Source organism: Tetrao urogallus, assembly GCF_951394365.1.
Source record: "Tetrao urogallus genome assembly, chromosome: 1".
Classification (NCBI taxonomy): domain Eukaryota; kingdom Metazoa; phylum Chordata; class Aves; order Galliformes; family Phasianidae; genus Tetrao; species Tetrao urogallus.
Window position 1 is genome coordinate 181,094,970 of NC_136813.1, and position 18,092 is coordinate 181,113,061.

Below are 18,092 nucleotides of genomic sequence, written 5' to 3' on the forward strand. Positions count from 1 at the left end.
AGTACAACCAGACTGATTATTAAAATAGCAATAGAATCCTGCTCTGGTCATTCCTCTTTGCCTTCTGTGTCTGCTCCTCACTTCACAGTAACATGTGGGAAACACCACATCTGCCTTGCAGCTTTTCAATGGTGTTTTTTTCTTAAAAGCAAGAAGTCTTCTTTTCACAGTCTGAGAGGGTCCAAATTTAAGATATAACATTCTTCGTAATATCATACGGATGGTATTATCAGCAAATATGTCCATCTCCATTTTTTGGCAGGACATTTTGATTTGGCTTTCTTGAAGAGTGCTGTACCAAGAGCTGGTTGTAACAAGAACAGATATGGCATATTATTAAGTCTATATTGCTAGTTATTTTTCCTGTTTATGTTCCTGTCATTTTTCTATGAGAGAAAAGTCAGTATGTTGCAGCTTTGCCTCACAGCCTCCTGCCAGCCAAAGTGGTTAAACCAGCTGAAGTTCATTGGATTTGATGAGTGGGATGAGAGCCTGGAACTCCTAAAAGCCACAGAAGTAGAAACTGACAGCAGATGCCACTCAGTGGAGTAGACCATCTCAGCAGATGGGCAAAAATGAAATGTAAAGGCTTTTCCTGACATCATTTTGTTTTAATATGATAGAAATAAAGTGCCTTGTCAGTAAATTATACCCAAAGAGTTGCTTTGTAGTCATTTTGGGGATATGTTTGGTAATTCAGAGTCCTGCTGCCTTTGCAGGATTAATTATTCTGTGCCTTGTTACAGCAGAATGCGTATCAGAGCAGCTGAATGTGCCCCACACAGCTGTAGTGAGTGGATCGGAAGTATCTGCTGCTACGTTTGCAATATAACAGTGGTAAAAGATACAAGAAGTTAACTTCGTCGGTCATTTCTGGAGTGCTAGTTGATGTATTAGCCAAAATTATGGAGATGAGATGTAATCCCATCTTTTGGTTATTTTTCCCTCTGTACGGGATGTGTGCCACAGAGTGGAAAACCAGATGTGCAGCATTGCGAGCTGAGAGCTGTGATGGGAGCTGCCTCGGGGCGCTGGGGCTGCAAGCAGTGTGTGACATTCCCACTCAAATGTGCAGACTGTTCCCTCATGCAGGTGGTTGGCATCTTTTTAATCGGGCCATTTCTTTTATTACAGCAGTAATGTACCCCAAGTTGCAAAATTTTATCTCCAGCATTTTCCTCATTTGTGTATTTAAACACATATATATGTGTTCTTTATTTATGTGCATTTATATTTTATATAATTTATATTATTTAATATAATATAATAGTACCTTTTCTATAATATATATTTGTATTTATGTACATGTATATGCATGATTTTCATTGTGACCAAATATACCTACAGCACACACAAGCATAACGCACCACATGTACCACTCATAATTCATACCCCTACTGTGAGCAAAGCTGTGTTACACACCCAGCAGCAAAATGATGTGATCAGAGGTGCTGTTTAATTGAGAGCAGCTTCTTTTAATGTGGAAGGTAGCTGCTATCTGCTGCCTGGCCACCTTTGAGTCTCATATTTCAACTTGTCTCTGAAGTAGACATGTTGATCTCTGAAGCACAGCTTAGGATTTATCTGTTTCATTGGGTGTTGAATTTCCTGAGAGAGAATTACTTCATATTTGAGGGGAAAAAATAGTATTTTTAGTGTATTTAATTATCACCCAGGTTGTTTATCAGTTTGGTAGGTTGCATTGTTCAATCCCAGATTTTATTATCTTGACTGTCCCCTTTATTAATTGCTAAGTTTACCATTCATGACAGCACCCAGAGGCACCCTTTTATAAATCAAAAGTAAATATATTACCCTACCTTGCAGGGGTGCCATAGGGCTTAATTAGTTCATTTTTGTAAAGTGTTCTGAGATTCCCAGATCAGCATCAAATGTTTATCATTAATTATAGGCTCTAGTGAGTCTATGGGATGATATCTTAATTTAATTCTCTTTGGGCATCCTTAAAATAACTAATTTTGTAATATCTTTGTTCTTTCAAATTCCTGGAGAACATTTGCCTGTGGCTCAAGTAATTCTGATCTTCCTATCATTTACTATATTTTTATTTCTATTTTTTTTTCCTATGTACCAGTACGAAAATCAGTCTTTTACTATTTTCCCTATAAATACTGCTACGTGGATTAAATTCTAATAACAAGGATTTGCTTTAATATTATATGGTGGTGGGTTGTTTTTTGTTGTTGTTGTTGTTTTTATTTGTTTGTTTCTTTAGTTGGTTGGTTGGTTTGGTTTGGTTTGGTTTGGTTTTTTTTCCTGCAGTGGGGGAGTGTTAAGCAATTTATTTTGCTTCCCTTGGGAAATCTGCAAAGATTACACAGCACGGCTGTGATTTATCATTCCCACTTTATTTCTGACTCATAAAGCATGCATTATTTTGTGTTTACCTGAAGCAACAGATTCCAGGGAATTACATCATCAACTAATGCACTTTAAAATACAGAGAACTGATGTTGTGACAAACGCATAGACAGTAGTGATTGTTATTGGAGGATCATTTATGGTTTAAATGTATCATAACTCTTATGATTTCATCACCTTTCCTAGGATCAGGTTCGTGCCGCTTTAGTTACTCAGATCCCAGCATCACAGTGTCCTACAGCAAGAACAGCTCTGCAGATTGGACTCAGCTGGAGAAAATTAGGTTTGTTACAGCTTTTTAATCACTTTCATGCTTTCTGGATGAGCAGGTGTTGATTAAGCTTCAATCTTTTATAACTTTTTTGATTGCTAACTTTTAAGTTCTCACTTGTTTAGGCATATTAAAAGCTGAGGGATTAAATTATGGCCACTAATACTAATTGCAGAACTGCCACTGCTTTTGGCAAATCACAGTTCCATCTACCTCCTGTGTGGGAGGTCAGGAAGATAATGACTTCAGAGTTAAAATGCAGCTCCAGTAACCAAAAGGCTCAGTCTGTGCTGTAGGCTTGTGTTTTTGGCTCTCACTAATGGCCACGCCAAAACTGCTGAAGTGAGGAGGTGAATGCTGGGGTGGGTAACACAATGTTTTATGTCAAGAGCGGATTGACTGTTAAATCATCAGACTGTTTTTACATCAAAGGTTAGCGAATGCAGTGACATCCTTAAGAACAAACCATGAGTTGATTAAAGCAAAAAATAAAGTTCTTTTCATAGCCACAGACACATCAATCTGCATTATGCACCAAACACTGGGATACAGGTGTTGTTCTCTCCTTGTGATTACTTCATTCCAAACTAACACCTCAATGGCTTTTGCATTTCAGCATCATTTTTAATCTCAGCAGTAACAATAATGTGTATTGTTGCAAGTTTCTACTTTGGTAGGATAAAATGATCCATAAAAATATTATATAGTTTTGCTCCTAACAAGATATGTTGAATTATGCCTTGTTTTTTAATAAACTTATTTACATGAAAGCACCAAGGATTACAAATGAAAATCTTATAATCTTTTCTTATGGGGCTCTTCAGCCTGGAGAAAAGACTCTAGGGAGAAAGACCTGAGAGCTGTCTTTCCACATGTAATGGAAGGTATGAGAAAGAAGGGGACAGACTCTTTAGCAGGGTCTGTGATAAGACAAGGGAAAATGGTTTCAAACTAAAAAAGAGGAGATTTCAACTGGGTATAAGGAAGAAGTTTTTTACCATAAGAGTAGTAAAGTATTGAACAGGTAGCCCTGTGGTGGATGCCCTCTCCCTGGAGACATTCAAGGTCAGGTTAGAGGGGATTCTGAGCACCCTGATCTAGTTGTAGATCCCCTGATCATTGCAGGGGAGTTGAAGTAGATGGCCTTTAAGTGTCTCTTCCAATTCAAATGATTCCACCACTCTATTGTAATGGACCAAACACAAGCCTTTGAAACCCCAAATTTGTGAAGTTAATGCCTGTGTTGTTTGAATGCTGTTGCTTTAACTCTGACAGCTGGAGCTGGCAGCTGAAAATAGGTCAATAGAGCAATGTCGTGCAAAGCAGAGAGGAGGATGAATTATGAAAGGATGCTCATCTCTCCTGTGGTTCCTATGAGTTATAGTGGTTATGTGAATGTGCTTCAGCAGCTTTCTCTCCACTGCAGGCAGTTCCTGGGAGGGAACTCCCTCCTGCAGGGAGCAGAGAAATGGGGCAGGGTGGAACAGAGATGCTGATGGTCAGTGCGCTGTGCAGGGACATTGCCATGGTGCTGTGCTGAGTGTGCCATGTTGGTGTGGTTTCAGCACAGGCAGGGAAGGATGTCTCTTGGGCAAGGTGGGTGCAGGGAGTGAATGGACCCAAAGGCTTGGGGAGATGTGGCACATGAACTGTGACTTCCTTATCATTTCTTTTTTGCCATACCTGCAAAATACCAGACACTAGCCAGTCACCTTGGAAGTGTGACCAGCATCAGGAATGAATTCTGCCATGCTGCTTCTGCTCTCCCAACATCTCATTGATCTGTTCCTCACAGCCCCAGCCTGCAAGGTCTCTGCAGAGGAGCTGCCTTTGTTTGATCTGTACATACACTACTGAGGACAGTGGGACTCTGCCTCAGGGCAGATATTTTCTAATCTCTTTATAAGATTTACCATCATACGAGTGATATAAGCATAGCTGTATCACACTTAGTAAATGTGTTAAATGAGTGAAAAGCATTCCTGGTTATGGCTTATGTTTGGTCTAATTCCATATCACTGTTTTTCAGTGCTCCTTCCAATGTCAGCACGATCATACACATCTTGTACCTTCCTGAGGATGCTAAAGGGGAGAATGTCCATTTTCAGTGGAAACAGGATTATCTTCATGCTGGAGAAGTGTATGAAGCCTGTTGGGCATTGGACAACATCCTAATCATCAATGCTGCTCACAGAAAAGTTGTGTTAGAAGATAATCTTGATCCTGTGGATACTGGCAACTGGCTTTTCTTTCCTGGAGCCACAGTGAAGGTTAGTTTGAAATAAATAAATAAATATTTGTAATGCTTTAATTTCATTATTATTATTTATGTGTATTATTATTTATTCCAACTCAGAATATTATATGATTATGATCTAAAACTTAAGGACAGTCAGGCCCCTCCATCTGTGTGCAGAACTGGGTCGTTACTCTGTTTTTACCTATTTCCTGTCCCACTGGGGCTTCCTAAAACAATGCAACTTTTCTGCCATTACCAAAAGCAGGTGACAGTTTGTAACTACTGCCATGTCAAAGATCATACAACAGAAAATGGGAAATGGCTTCCTTTTAGGAAAACAGAACAATATTTTTGAAACAAATTCAAGTCAGGTATTTTGAAATCTACCTGGTAATTTATCTGTGTTGTTCAGTACCACTACTTGATGTTATTCAGCACTCTCTTTGTCACAAGCCATCATAAAAAGCTCTACTTTCCTCTTTTTCTGTGAATATCACCTCTGCTGCAGCACACATTCAGGTAGTGAGAGCTTCTTAAAAGTCTCTGTTGCGTTGAGACGCTGATCTGATAAATGGGATTTAGCAAGGTCACACTACCTTTGGAAAAGCCCTAAGGAGACTTGCAAGATCTCTGTGCATACAGTTGCTCCAAATGTGGAGTTCTTCTATATCCTAAAACCAGTTGTATCCTTGCTTTTTATGTTTCCAAGCAGACAGAAATTGAACAGTTGATGACATTCAGTTTTCATCCTATTTTTCATTCACAAAAAAGGGCAGCTTTGTTGTCAGAGTTCATTTATGAAGCTGATAGTTGTTTTGGCAGTCACACAGGAAACAGGTGTCATGTTCTCAGGGCAGAACAATTTTGACTGCGGCTTCAGCCTTTTCCCACAGAATCTGGCCTAAGGTTAATCTTCTTAGAAATAATCTCACTAGTTTACTCATAGTACCAGCGTATCAATTTTTTAAAGACCATTTGAACTACAATGACAACTTTTTTTCATGAGATTTTAGATCAAATAATATACTGATTATTTAATGATTTTCTATGATCTTTTCATGTTTGTTCTGATGTCCATCTTACCTATGGATTTCAAAATCCAGTCCACAAGTGAGAAGGTATGAGAACAAAGCAATGATTAATATGCCATAGGCACAGTCACATCTTTCAAAATGGCAAAGCCCAACATCACTTGCTCCTTCTAAAACATGCACAAACAGCATCTATACTTCATCAAGTAAATATCTCTTAGTTTGGATTGGTTTGGTTGTTTATTTAAAAACCAATTTAGTGTCAGTACTCAAGTGTGGTCACTTGAAAGATGAGGGGCTTGAACATTGAGATCAGGTAGTTCTCCTGGACAGAAATATCTTTGAAACTCCAACTTTGTGTGAGATGAAAGCAAGGATTCACAAACCTGCAATTCCTCCAAGGCTGTCTTCTGTTCTAGGGAAAACTGGAATGTGTTTTCTAAATATGTTTCTATTCCTACAACATTCTGCTATGCTGAACTCCATTCCAAGCTAATGAGATCTTTCTCTAATGTTCAGGACTGTTTGTGCCATACACGTTTCCATTCCTGTCCTCTGTAAATTAGTATTTCACACAAATTGTCTTTCTTGACTTCTTTTGATGCTTTTCCTTGCAAGTTTCCCTGACAATGCTAACAAATAGTCACATTTCTGGATGTTATTTTTTGTCTGACTCGGTTTTAACTGATGCATACAAAACTGTGGGGCATAAGCTCCTTTCCAAAGTTGTGCTATAAAGTAATGTCATTAAACCAAGGAAATTTTTCTGAAAAACATAAAGAAACAAGAAAAAAATAATCTTTTTCTTTCTTTCTTTCTTTTTTTTAAACTGGGTTTATTTTCTACATTTATCCTCACTTGCTCACCACCTCTCAGCACAGAGAGTGATTGACATTTTACTTTTGGACTATTCCAGTAGGCATTGTTCAGACAGTGCAGCCTTCTGCTTGGAGACTCAGGACAGTGAATGAAGCAAGCAAGGGATCTTTCACACCTTAGCTGGTATAACACTCCCATGCTTGGTTTTGGCTTGTGCTGTCTCCCAGATGTTATCTTCAAGGAATACACAGGCATGGATGGGCCAAGATCTGTTTCCAGTAAGCAGAAGGAATGACTCCACTCTGCAGGGAGGAAAAAGTTTACCCAGCTGGATGCAAACTCTGCTGTGTCATTTGTTGTCAAGGCCTGAGAATGGTCCTTGGCCTAATTTGGTTGCTGTCACAACCCCAGCATGTTAAAACTGCCCACCTCATCAGTCCCTTCAACCATCCCAAATCTTTTCAGACAGTTCTTATTGTGTTCCATTTTATTGCCTTAGTGGATTTTTGTTAAGCACTTTATTCATAAGGATAGGCATTTAGATAAAGTTTGCTGTAGTTTACAATAAATGTTGTTGCTGCTCACATACAAGCTCATGTTGGATGCTTATCAAGCTACAAATAAAGTATATTCTTTTCTGCAGGAATTTTTCTTTGGTAGACTTGAGGTCTACTAAAATTAATAGCAAACTCTATAATTCTATGATCTCTGCTGGTAAAAGTACTCTAATTCATAGCTGCTCAGACAAAATAAAAAGGCATTGAAATGAAGAAATGTGATATCATGAAGGCTACTATGTAGGTCCTGATTTAGGTTCTCTGGTGGATTCAGTCCCTGGAGAGGACAGTGTAGTTAAGCATTGATATGCTCACTCCACTTTGGTGGAATCAGGCTCATCTCCTCAATGAGCATTTGTGGGAACTTGCCTATGTCCAGTAAGAAGTGGTTCCTCTTCCTTCTCCAATCTTTTGAAGCTTGTCAGAATTTTTGTTTTGTTTTGTTTCTTGCTGCGCTGGAGTGGCTGTTGCTTGTTTGAAAGCACATGGCTGGTTGCAGACGCAGCTGGAGCTGGCTATTGAGATAGGAGGCAAGCTGAGAGATAAGCCACCAAATTTGTGTGTTTCAGTTCCAAAGAAGACAGCAAAAGACAAAAAAAAAATGCTGTTAGCAAGGCCAAACGCCCCTTAGGAGATTAATTGGATCCACTGGAATGTATTTATCTGTGTTGGACTGTAAGGAAGGGTGTTGAACAGGATAAATTCCTGACTGCATTTCAGTATCTGCAGTGACAGCTCTGAGTGTGAGCATGGTGTTGCAAGTAAGCATGGCTAGGGTATGACACTGGTGGCCAAGTCTGCTAAACACACAAAGCACTGCTGTGCTCTGGGCGCTGTTAAAGGTCTGTGGGCCCCAACACCCCACAGCTAATCAGGAGGAGAGATGAAACCTTCCTTCAGTAATGCTTCTTGGATCTTTACTTCTAAAGAGCAGAGAGCGATCTCATTTTTCACTGTATGCTTCATATATTTTGTAGATTTGACCATAAATTACTGTTGTCTTTTGAGGTCACCTTCTGCCAAGTTTTCTTGTTTTTTCTGATTGTTTTGGTCTAAGTTTGAATGTGCAAGCTCAAAAGCTAAAGCTGAGATGGGAGCCATCTTCAGTACTCTTATAGTTCAAGTTGATTTTCAACCCAGACAGTAGTGTCTGAGATGTGTGATTCACCATCACGGACATTTCCAATAAATCCTGAAAACATCCCAATGCCAGTATCCTGATAACGTCAGATTCTGTTATAAAAGATGTGCTGAGGTTTGTAAACTCTTTTTTTTTTTAATTTTTCTTGTTTTTTTCTTTTTCTTTTTTAAATGATCCTCAAGTGGATTTTGTCTCCAAGGCACCCAAGTCAGCATGATCCTGTTTTAGCTATGTTGCCTCACTTTTCAATATATTGATACCACGCAGTCATGCCTACTTGTGATAGTTAAGCAGCAGGTCATTACAACTCATTTCAGTTTCTCAGAAACACGACAGAACTTAGCAGAAGAGGAAGCTTACAAAGAAAAGAGTGGGAGAACTCAACATTCACTTTCAGAAAATACTCTGAAAATGTGTCCATAAAACTTTGTGACCTTTCACCATACCCTGAGCGCACCAGGGCTGTGAACATCCTAGATCTGTGAGTCCTTCCTGAACATGTGTTGCTGAGGGTGACTGAGCACAGGAGACATATGGGCAGGCCTAGAAGTTTGGCAAAAAGAAATGTTGATTAAGCTATTCCAAACCTCCAGTTCCAGAGCAGATTTCCAAACTTCTGAATACTCTGTTAATTAATAGGAATGGCATTGGATGGTCTTTTTTCAAAACAAGTATCTTAATATTTCTATATATTTTTGTTGGTTTTAATTGCTTGTACTGAAATGAACTGTTTTTTCCTCTTTTGATTTATCTTGTTCTTGAGGAACTTACTGTCTGAAGCAGATGAAGAGTATTTGTCTGCAGAAAGAAGGGTGATTCTCTAGCTATGCCCGTGTGAAAATGACAAATGGAAATTGCTGTGACTCTATACTGGGCAAAGATACATGAACCTAGTTGTTTCTGACAAGACTCTTCTTTTTGAGTAAGATATAGCAAGGCACGTTTTGGTTTGTGGGCCAAACCCAGCCTTCTAGCCAGCTGCTTTGCCTCGCAGGAGCCACTTACCTGCCACATCTTCCTGGGAAGAGACCTGCCAAATCTTCCTGGCTTCCAGCTGCACCTCAGCTCTGAGCCTTTCCTGCTTCTCTGCAGGTGGGTGGAGAAGGGAGGAGAGGTGAATACAGCAGGGTAGGGTGCAGAAAACCTGTCCACTGACTCCCTTTAGTGAGAATGTGATCACTACATAAAGAGACATCTTAACATCAATAGGACTGGACTTAGACCATGCATGGAATTGCTCTTGTTTTGTTGGTGTTTTTTTTTTGTTTGTTTGCTTTTTTGTTTGTTTGTTTTTAATAATCACTGTTTTAATTAAAATAGTAATAACTTAGATTCGATGGCTTGGAGTTCCTTGGAACTTGGTTTGACGGTTGTGTTGAGTTGTTTGGGCAGCTGAGCAGAGCTGTGGGCAGCAATGCTGAGCAGGCAGTTTTTTGCATGCCAGTTCCCTGCGGCTCAGAAGTGTGGTGTAGTGTGGCAGGGAGCCAGATTTAGCACTGAGCTAGCATCAAAACACCAGGGGTGTTTCCTGCCTCCTAGAAAGAAAAAATTTGGTCTTCACAGGTCATTGTGATATGCGCATTAGTAAAAGAAATGGGGATTGACCCATTAGATGCCAAAGAATAGAAACAGCTTTGGCTGATTCTTTCTTGTTCAGATTTTACACTGCCATTGATACATCATTACTTTCAGAAGAACATGCGAGGTTGTATCATGCTCACTGCAGAGTACCGGAAGCATCAACAGTTTCCATTAATATAGAGGAATAGTTCAGTGTGTGCAAGTTAAATAATAAAATATTACAGTCATCACCAGAGTAACCGATGTTATACAAACATCATGAAATGTCCCAGAAAGCCAACAGTGATACAAATTATACCAGTCAGTCAAAATAAGCAAGGTGTTTTGAGCACCAGCCTTTGGATATGAGTCTATAATTGGAAATGATTTGTAAAACCACACGTTGTAGACCGTTACTACATCACAGAACAAGTTTCATCCCATTGTTTTGGGAAGGTGCACTATAATCTTCCTTGCACCTGGCCTGCTTGTACAGGAAGCAGAAAAAAACCCCATTTATTTCATGGGAAATAATATTCTAATCTCACTATGGTTTTTCCTTTGGTTGAATAATGGACTTCAGACCAGAAGCCCTAGTAGCCAAATCCACAGAATTTAGAATTTTAATTTTGTCATTGTACCTTCACTTGCTAAGAAGCTTCCTACAGGGAACAATTTTATCCAGACTGCATCTATCCTTCTATTTGCTATCTTTTCAAAATCTAAAAACTTGGAAAACCTACAATACCCTTTCCCAGAAAGACACAATATCTAATTTATGGCTCCATTGAAAATGCTGTTTTAATTAATTTCCTTCATTTTATTTCTTGTTCCTCTGCTTCTCACATTTCATCTGTTTGCATTGCCTAGATTTTAATTAAAAAAAACCCTCCTCTCTGAGGAGCAATATGAAGTGGCAAAAATAATCACTTAAAATATTACAGTCATTAAAAAATTGGCTGTGGTCAAAGCCATGCATTTTCAATTTGCCGACAAACTATATTTTTGTTTCCTTTTAAAGCATGTTTTGTATTTGGATAGCATGTGCCAACCAGCCTGGCTATCAGAGATGCTCCTCCAGTTGAGTGGGCTGTGTGACAACTCCTTAATGGGGGAAATTGATGGCTCTCTGCTCATGTAGAGGTGAAGGCATACTGGGCAGATTTCTTTCCATCTGCCACCAGCCCTTTGCAAGCTGGCACTGTCCAAATGCCCAACACAATCATTCCAATGCAAAAAACTGCCAGAAAATAAATTGTGGGGCTACAGCTGTCCAGAAGAATCATCGGGGCCATTAGGCCCAGGAGAGATAATATGAAGAGGTGCATCAGTGTTTGCCTCTGATAAAAGCCTAATTAAATGATGGTAAAGATGACTGTAAATACTTTGAAGGCACAGAGGTGAAAAGCATTTTCATGAGAATGCGGATGAACCTTGGGAAGATGATATGCAACATCTCAGCCAAAAACCTATTACACCAAAGAATTTCATACGGATGTTTCCTGTTGATTTCCTGTTTTTCTAAATGGCACAGTTATATCATTTAGTTGCCCTCTGTTTCTGCTCTCCAAGAAGTTCTGTACTGCAGAGCCAAGAGGTATTTATTGATTCAAAAATTTCACTTGAATACTTGACTTGGAACAGAAACTGATTTTGACGAACTTCAGAGCTTCTTTTTACATTCCCAGTCTTTGCCTTTACATTTTCTAACAGTATTTAGGTCTGCATCCTCAACTGTGACTGCAGCATAGACTGATCTGCTTGCAGAACTAGCTTGTGCTCCATCACATGGCAGAGGGAAGTGCAGACCTCCAGAAGTCCCTCCCATTCAACAGGTCGCATAGAATAGAGCAGATGTCTCCTAATGCAGTGCTCTCATGCAATTCTTTAAAAATATGGACATTCTTCAGGCATGTCAGCAGGATGTAGGACCTCAGATCTTACTTAGGTCCCAGAAAATACTTAGATGCTACTGTAAATTAGTCTGTTTTTATTTATGAAAACATAAGTAGGTCCAATTGGAAGGCATCTGCTTCACCAAATCCAGTTTCCCTGCTTTTGCTTTGTCCTAATTAAAACCCTTCTGTGTCTCAGGTGATTAGCAGGCTCTCCTAAAAGCAACTACAGGGAAAAGGTGAAAGCTGGAGATACAAGATGTAGAATTTAAAGAGTATAGAGTAGGAGAAAGAGGATGAATCAGATGCAGACTTTTGACAAAAGGTTGGTATTGAAACCATGCACCACTGTCTGCTATAGTCTGTATCTTCCAATTACAAGCTAATACCTTCATACTATACAGTAAGAGGTTCACCAGAATAATCCGACTTGCTGCTTCTCATAGAAATGGCTAAGAAATGGCATAGAAATTGGCTAAGAACTGTATTCACAGACTGGAAATACGTATAGGTAATTTAATTATTTCATTTTAGAGGAATGCTTTCTCTATCTGATCTAATATTTGCTAGTCAAGCTAATAGTGAAAGCCATTCACCAACTAAGTGTTTGGCTTTTTTAAGGCATAGCTGCTGCACACTGCTTTTTCATGGGGTACAGTCTGGTACTGTATTATAAAACTGCTGCAATATAAGGAATTGACTTGATACATCAATTTATCTTTAGTAGAATTTCAGAATGAGATCTGTTAAACTAGAAGGGAATAAATAAATCAGCAATTTCATCACCAAAAACAAAAGTAATTTTTGTACCATTGTAGCAACGAGGAGCCCTGAGCAATGGGTATACTAGACACAAAACAAAATGAAAGAGTATCCCAGAAAAACCACCATCCATTCGTAAAGCAAGAGATCAGCTGAGGCTGGGAAGATGAGGGAGTGAAAGGAAGCATGCAAGAGGGAACAGTGCCCATGCTGGTAAGCAGTGTATTTTTCAGTGTGATCAGTGATAAGTTTTGTTGAGGAAAGTGCTAAGGAGATGCCTGAAGGACATCATCAGGTGAGGAATTTTCCAGGTAGAATGGGCAGAATGGGCAAAGGAATACAAGTTTGGTCATCTCACCTGCAAATGAAGGGGCAGATAGCAGCAGTCAGGGAAAAGTGAGCCAAGAGGTGGTGGAGGTAGAGAAGGTAAGATATCACAGTGCCTCCAGAGTAGGTGAAAAGCAGTAATACTGTAACTATACAGCAGACAAACTTTAGAAATGGAAAATTCAGAGTGAATATTAGATTGAAAGTAAATACAAGCATGCTGAGCTATGGGAATGTATCCGGACAATTTTCATTTTGCTCTATTCATGATAAGTAATAGTTTAACAATTACAGCTAGTGAATAGTACTGGTAGTGCCAGACTAAATTAGACTGTTTTTTTTTTTCCCTTGGGATGACCACAGTCCCTGAACAGTTCTTGGCTTCTTTCCATTTGGCAGCAGTGAGTGTTGTTTGTTTAGGAATACACCAGTGTACTTATGGCAGGCGTACAGTCCCACTCCTGTTGCAAACAATAGGAAACAGCTACTCTTGTGAAGTGTCAACACTGAAGAGTCTCAAGGATCGTGTGCTCTGTTTTGTAGGTGATTTGGGAGAAAGCTTTGTTTAATGAAGGTTATCAGATTTGTCAAAGGATTTTTTCTCTAAATTAATTTTTCCTCACAAATTAGTTAACCTTTCAGTGTTGTAATTTGTGCAAGGACACGTTAAATATTCCTTATGCTTATAATCCCTCATTAAATACAAAATTGAACTCTGCTGTAGTACTGGACCTTCTGCTGATGCTTCCATGGTAACAAGAAGAGAAATTTCCTACAAGTTGCTGCCATTTTGCCTTTTTAGTTACCATATTTTACTGAATAACTTAATTTGTTCAGATCTTTAAAATCATTTACATGTAAATAAAAATAAAACAGAGCAAATTGCATCTGATATTCATAAGAGAGAACGCTACGTCTGCGTAAGAGAGATCTGCAGTATCTCCAATTTAGGAAAGAACTTAATTGCATTAGTTTCAAAAAAGAGTACGTGTTGATTTCAGATAAAAAATCTTTTTTTTTTAATCACTTTTTTTTTTAAATTAAAAAAAAAAAAAGAGAAACCTGTGAAATTTAGTCCTTCAAAACTGAACAGATTACCACTGGCAGTGTAAAGTCATTAATTCAGGAAAAAGCACAGTACTTGAGTTCTTCATTACTAAAGTCTTGGATTCAAACCGTGGGTTGAACCCAAGAGAAAATGAGTCTCATGGTTTCAGTTCAGACTCTGATCTGTTCAAACTCTATTGCAAAACAAAATAATCCAGCAATCAGCAGCCTCTTGGATGCTGAACAGGACTGACAAGGTAGTTGGGAGTGATGCCATCAAGGAATCAACTCTTTTGGAGCTTCCTTTGCCTCTGGAAGATTTTGATGTTGTTTGCCCCCCCTGCAGCCCGCTGGGTGAAAAAGAGCAGTAAAAGCAGCAACAGACAGAAACTGCTTGGAAAATGAAAAGGAAAATATAGAAGCAGGGAGCTAAGGGTGACCCGGAGGGTGATGATTATAAAGACAGGGAGATGTGGCTGGCAGCTGGGAGCAGATGCAGGTACAGCTCATGCAGGTGGGTGCTTCTCTCCCATCGGCATGCCCTTAAGGTCCCAAATGGTGGTATTGAGCAAAAAGAAAACAATGGCCTTCTCTCAGAACTTTGATAGAAGCTTTGCATGTGTTCTGAGCGTCTTTCTTACCTCCTTTAAAGATAATGAGCTTCTATGACTGTTTTTGTTGTCGTGTAGAATAACAAAAGCAGTTAAATTCCAGTTTGAACTTTTCCTCTGCAGAGCTGTTTCTCATGAGGTTCAAAGCTAACTTGGTCAGAGGTTGATTTGAGCCATATGTTACGTGGTTAATTAACACATAAAATCAGCATAAAAATACATATTCATTGATTTTGTGTAGCTTTTTACAAAGCATAAAGGTAATTTTATAGAACTAATGAAATAAGTGATGCTTCTGTATCCTTTTGAGCATTCATAAAATGCTGATTGTACACAACTATACATAATTACGTATTTGCCCTTTTGCCAAGCTGCCCATTGATTTATGTTGACAAACTAAGTGGAAACTACCAGACACTTTGGTAAATACTGTTACACAGCAGAAGGACATACCAAGTGAAATGATAACAGGCCTATATCTGTTTTGTGTATTTTAATAGGTGGCTTTAATCAGCAAAAGATTACTAACGACATGTCCCAATATCAGGTATACACTTACATATAAATGAGTAGCTGAGAAATAAGTACAGCCTACAAAGATTTTCCAAAGCTTTTGTGCAATTGTACATTGCAATTGTACGTTGCTAGTTCCATAGGGTCTATTTGTTTATTAAGAGATGAAAGGTTACTTATAAATTTGAATTATCAGAAGTTTTAGCCCAAATATTTATTTCTCTTGTATTCACTGCTTGAAGATAATAGGGGTTTTGTGGTAGATTGGTTGACAGATGAAGGCTATTTCATTCCTGTTCAGCAAACAAAGAGTATTCTGAAAACCGAGGAGCAAAATTATTTTTAGAATTCTGATATTAGCAATACCTATGAGCATTAATGCAAAATAGTGAATAAAAGCCATTTCTTAGTTACAAATAACTGCATGGTACACAGTTTTTCAAACTGAGATAAAATATAAAACTGTTTCATTATTTTTTTCTAGTTATAAAATATTTTTATAACCATAGAGTAAGTATAATTGTGACAAAATCTATGTAATTTCTGATAATTTCTCAGCACTGCAGCATCTTGCTATTGTTTTGACTTTCATGTGGAAGACAAATGCTTTAGGATGGATTTGTTTATTTTATCACTTGAAACAGTCCTTGCGCTTGGATAGTGGGTGTCTTCAAGTGATATTTTGTCAGAGCTATTAAATGCAGAGCTGTTGTCATACAGATGAAGGCCAGAAAGTCTTTACATTCAGATCAGATTTGAAGTACATAACTTTTTTTTTCTAATAATGAGTAGACACCTCTAGAAGAATTCACATTTCATTCCTAAGTATAAGTTTAATTGCTAAGTTACAGGCAAGCATTTAAAAATTATCAACAGAAGAATTTCGGTTATGTTTTTTTTGCAATGATAAGTGAAAAGAGGAATAGACATAATGCAGCATTTTGTACTTTTCCCTTAAAATCACATAGATAAAGGTATACTGGGCAGTTTTTTGCTTCTTGCTGCATTTCTTTTTTACCGAAAATTTAATTATTAACTTATGTGGCACTGCCATGACCTTTTTAAACACAGATGAGGTGATCACCACACTTTCCCTTGGTGACTTCTGAAGGAGTTCAGAGACAAGAGCAAACTGTATAGATGGTGCTGAAAAGGTCAAAGCAATTTGGCATTATTGTATTTCTTTTTCAGATATTGAACTGTGGCAAGAAAGGAGAATTAGGCTAATTAGTCATTTCTTATTTCAGCTCATAATTCTAATGTGACCAGATTTTCTAAAGAAGTGTTTGAGATAATGATCACTTCTGTCAGAATTTGTTTTAATATGAACAATTCAGTATAATACCAAGTTGTCTGTGTTAAGGACAGGTAGAGCTTCTTAGTACCCCTTTCAGCCATGCAAATTCCAGAGACTTACCAATTTATCAGATAGACATGAGGGTGAGAGTAGTACTGGCAAAAGAAGACAATCCATACTGTAACCTACATGCCATTTTGTAGTCTACATGCAATATGACCTATTCAAAGGCTCTATACGGGGTGCTGTGGTGGTCAGGGCAGTTTGAGCAGATGTGGGGCTTCGTTTCATGCTGCTGAAGTCATCTATGCAGAAATGCAATATGAAAAGCAGACATGTTCACGTGGGCAGACTCAGCACCCTGTGATCAACATGTTACAAGAGCTATTTGCCTACATAGCTATTTGCTGTGCTATTTGCATAAAATTACAGCAAACAGTCTTTTCACTCATACGTGTCAGCCCTGAAGTTTGCTATATGGCATTGCAGAGCAATTTTACCTTCAAATACCTCTGCTTGAAAAAATTCAAGCATGAAGATCTGACATGTTTCACAGCATGAAACTCTTCAACCAACAAAATATCCATATCAGTAGTGATATTAAGGTTATTTGTACACACAGTTGTGATTACTGGTCCAAGGCAGACATAATAGCTTGGCTTTAAAATAGAAATAAACACAGAAAGGTTTGGTACATATCTTTTCTAAGCAAACACAATTTCACAGTGGTTTGAATTGCATTTGTAGGGAAGTAGATATGAGGTTGGGAAACAATCACATTGGGGTAGGCCAACAAAGAGGAAAGGTGATGGTCCATTCGTTGTCTGTATTTCATCTGAGACATTGGTGAGTCATTTGTTAATTTGCAGCTTGCTCTGAGCTCAGTGTGTGAGCAGGATAGCTGCCCTTGCCAACCACTGTAACATCCACTACTCTGTGCTCCTTTTGTCTACAGCACAGCTGCCAATCAGATGGAAACTCCATCTATTTCCATGGGACAGAAGGCAGTGAGTTCAATTTTGCCACAACTCGGGATGTGGACCTTTCTACAGAGGACGCCCAGGAGCAGTGGGCAGAAGAATTTGAGAGCCAGCCCAAAGGGTGAGTGCCTGGGAAGGGCTGGGAGCTCTGTGCCAGGGACTGGGAAGCTGGGTAAATGTTACTAGGAGAAATAGCAACACCGTAACAGATAATTGGAGATGTTGGGACAAGCAAGTCAGGAAAGCACAGAAGGAACAGCCTCCTGACCATTCTGTCACCAAAATTTTCAGTGTTTCGATGAAAAAAATTGTGCTTGCATGACATTTTTTGAAATGTCTTTTGTTGCACGTGAGAGCTGCTAAAAATCTGTATCAAATCAGATTCCTCCCAAACTCAGCCTCTCCCTGAAGCTGCTGTGGGCCACACTTTGGCAGCCCATCCAGGACAGCACCATAGGAAGTCATGCCACTTTTACCGAAACATAAGTGAGCTTTTCAAAAATAAAAGTGGCCTGGTAAAGAGCTACAACTTTATATTCTGTCATTTTGTATACTCAAAATTCTGCATAAATTCTGACCAAATAAAAAGAAAATAAAAACTTCAATATGGTTTTAATTCTTTTTTATTTTTAAGAAAAGGAATTCCAGTAGTGGCTGTAA

At 38.7% G+C, this 18,092-nt stretch overlaps 1 protein-coding gene across 1 annotated transcript in view; it reads left to right on the plus strand.

Annotated features, from left to right (window-relative positions):
* The window catches only part of RELN (reelin), a gene marked incomplete at both ends in the record, with an annotated part of 268,207 nt that overhangs the window by 143,035 nt on the left and 107,080 nt on the right, over positions 1–18,092 (plus strand). The window contains 3 exons of the mRNA XM_079534561.1: positions 2,569–2,665; positions 4,683–4,923; positions 17,408–17,553. Coding sequence (XP_079390687.1) covers positions 2,569–2,665; positions 4,683–4,923; positions 17,408–17,553 — 484 coding nt within the window. The remainder of the gene's footprint in view (positions 1–2,568; positions 2,666–4,682; positions 4,924–17,407; positions 17,554–18,092) is intronic.